Here is a 2,208-nt window from a genome sequence, read left to right as displayed (position 1 = left end):
TGTTAGAAGAATGAGAGCATCATTTTGTTTAATGAACATATCTAAGGGTAGATTGGGTAGTTTCAAATGTGTATTTTACTTTTACTTTAACTTTTAGGTTAATTCTCCTTTTCTTGTAGTATTGTACACAAAATTTCAATTGAGTTGCCATGGTAACATCTTCCCAAAGCATTGCATAATTATCTTCATCTTTTTCAATTTAGTGGATAATTATCATTCTAAACTTAACTATAACAACACCATAATTAGTGAGCTAAGACCAAAATATAGCACCCCACTACACATTCATACAAATCTTCAAAAATCAATAAACCAACGACCTCGGGATACATTTATGTTGCATCAATCAGTAGTCAACTCTAAGATATCTCTCATATGGTGTTCCGGTAAGAGATTTCTTGACATCCTCCCAGTTTTTAATATGTTCTGATAAGGGTCCATTATGTATCTTTACCTGTCGGCTACTTAACTCCATTCGGGGTAGATCCAGAAAGTCTTCTACTTGTATCAGTTTCTATAACAATAATAAAGTTGACTCAAGAAGAGTTCCAAGATCAACACATGGAGATTTAGAGATAGAACAAGTATCTACTTACATAAGGGTTCTTGACGAGATCTTCATAATACACTATGATGTGCCTTGTACTATTGAAGTACTCAAGCGCCTTCATAGCGGTTGATTCCATCTCACCCAAATCTGATTTCAACGAACTTACGTTGATTGTGGGTTTGAATTTTGACAATGTCAAAGCCTAAACATAATGAAAACCATAACATGATCATGAATGCATATGATGAATATCACAAGTAGGTATTTGGTGTGTCCTTAGGGTGTGTTTGTTTCATGGATTCCAACAAAATTTGATGGACTTGGTATTCGATTTTTTGTTGCTAAATGACGTAATTCACTTCTATCGAGGATTCTTTCATTCATGTATGAAAATTTTCATCATTCCTTTTTATTTAGTAGAAGACTGAAATACTGATTTTTATTAGAGTATCCAGTTTTATTAAATTTCATTCAATTGTCCTGCCAACCAAATGTGCAACAGATCACAATTCCTTGCAGTTTCGATTCATTTGAGAATTTTAATTTATTTTAATAGGATTTTTTGAACAAACCACTCAATATTACTCATCTGCAACAGATTCGGTCCATCACAAAAATTAGACTAGCAACGAACTTTTGTTCAAAAAAATAGCAACATATTCATCCATAAATATACCCGATTTTCCAATAACGAGATTCCTTACTGAAAAACATAAAAGTGTTATGTACCTCTTTGGGCGAGTGTACATGAGATACATGCATGCCATTTAGAAGCTTCGCATGTTTATCAAATGAATTGGCAAGGATAGAAACCAATCTACATAGCATATTTCTTCTCAAGAAGAAAATGACAGAAACGCCCTTCTTAGCAAAGTAATGAAGAATCTCTTTACGGTGTTCCATCAAACCCTGCATCATCAAGATTGTTTTTTGATAACATCAAATTATGATAAATACAAAGATCAAAGATTACCTGATTAAGCATCCATTTGAATCCGATCGCTGTTGAACAACCGTTCTTGGATGAACGAGTAATCAAATCCAAACTATAAACCCTATCGAGGGTATTAATAATCGATGAAAGATTTTGTCTTCTATTTTTCTGACCGAATATCTCGCCATTCGAGCTTATATTCATATGATTGTTCAATAGGGTTTCAAACCAACCGCTTCCTGATCTTTGCATCGAAATAATGACAAACAAACGCACGGGGTTTCTAGTAAACCTACAAAAGGTATTTATATATTTATATACACACCAAATATTAGAAAAAAGTATAAAGATTATACCAATTAAAAGGTTTGGGTTTCGGGTAATGCAAGTAAGTGTTTGAAGACTGATCAAGGACATTGTTATAATGGGACGTCTTGATTACTTGAAACTCTACATGTTCCATCTTTTTTCTGTTGTGTATGTGATTTGAATACATAGAATATGCATAAACATAGAATATCGTTGCACATATTAACACCAACAACTTCAGTCCCCGTAAATACTTTTTTGGACGTCTGAGAATAATGGTATCCTGTTAAATATTCATGATAAATGATCACTTGTTTTGATTATCAAGCGTTAAAAGAGTAAATAAACCTTCTATGATAAATAGTTAGGAGATGAAATAACCAAAATCACTAATCAGATTCACAAAACAAACATT

At 32.8% G+C, this 2,208-nt stretch overlaps 1 protein-coding gene across 1 annotated transcript; it reads right to left on the bottom strand.

Annotated features, from left to right (window-relative positions):
- Window positions 1-278: 278 nt before the first annotated feature.
- Window positions 279-1,947, bottom strand: LOC111876643 (uncharacterized). Its single transcript, XM_023873191.2, has 5 exons — window positions 1,841-1,947; window positions 1,524-1,776; window positions 1,280-1,459; window positions 597-752; window positions 279-514 (listed from the first exon to the last, which is right to left on the bottom strand). Exons 1-5 carry the CDS (start codon window positions 1,945-1,947, stop codon window positions 347-349), a joined length of 864 nt encoding a protein of 287 aa, XP_023728959.1. The 3' UTR covers window positions 279-346.
- Between the last annotated feature and the right edge of the window lie 261 nt (window positions 1,948-2,208).

The sequence above is a fragment of the Lactuca sativa genome, chromosome 2 (assembly GCF_002870075.4).
Source record: "Lactuca sativa cultivar Salinas chromosome 2, Lsat_Salinas_v11, whole genome shotgun sequence".
Taxonomy (NCBI): Eukaryota; Viridiplantae; Streptophyta; class Magnoliopsida; order Asterales; family Asteraceae; genus Lactuca; species Lactuca sativa.
The sequence above is the reverse complement of the archived record's forward strand: the minus strand, read 5'-3'. Positions and strand labels throughout refer to the sequence as shown.

Bases quoted from the DNA above. Each gene is read 5' to 3' on its own strand.
- LOC111876643 (XM_023873191.2), bottom strand. From the start codon at position 1,947: ATGGAACATGTAGAGTTTCAAGTAATCAAGACGTCCCATTATAACAAT. The intron at 1,460-1,523 runs GTAATCTTTGAT...TTGATGATGCAG, and splicing joins TCAAATGGATGCTTAATCAG to GGTTTGATGGAACACCGTAA. The intron at 515-596 runs GTAAGTAGATAC...TTATTGTTATAG, and splicing joins ATCTCGTCAAGAACCCTTAT to AAACTGATACAAGTAGAAGA.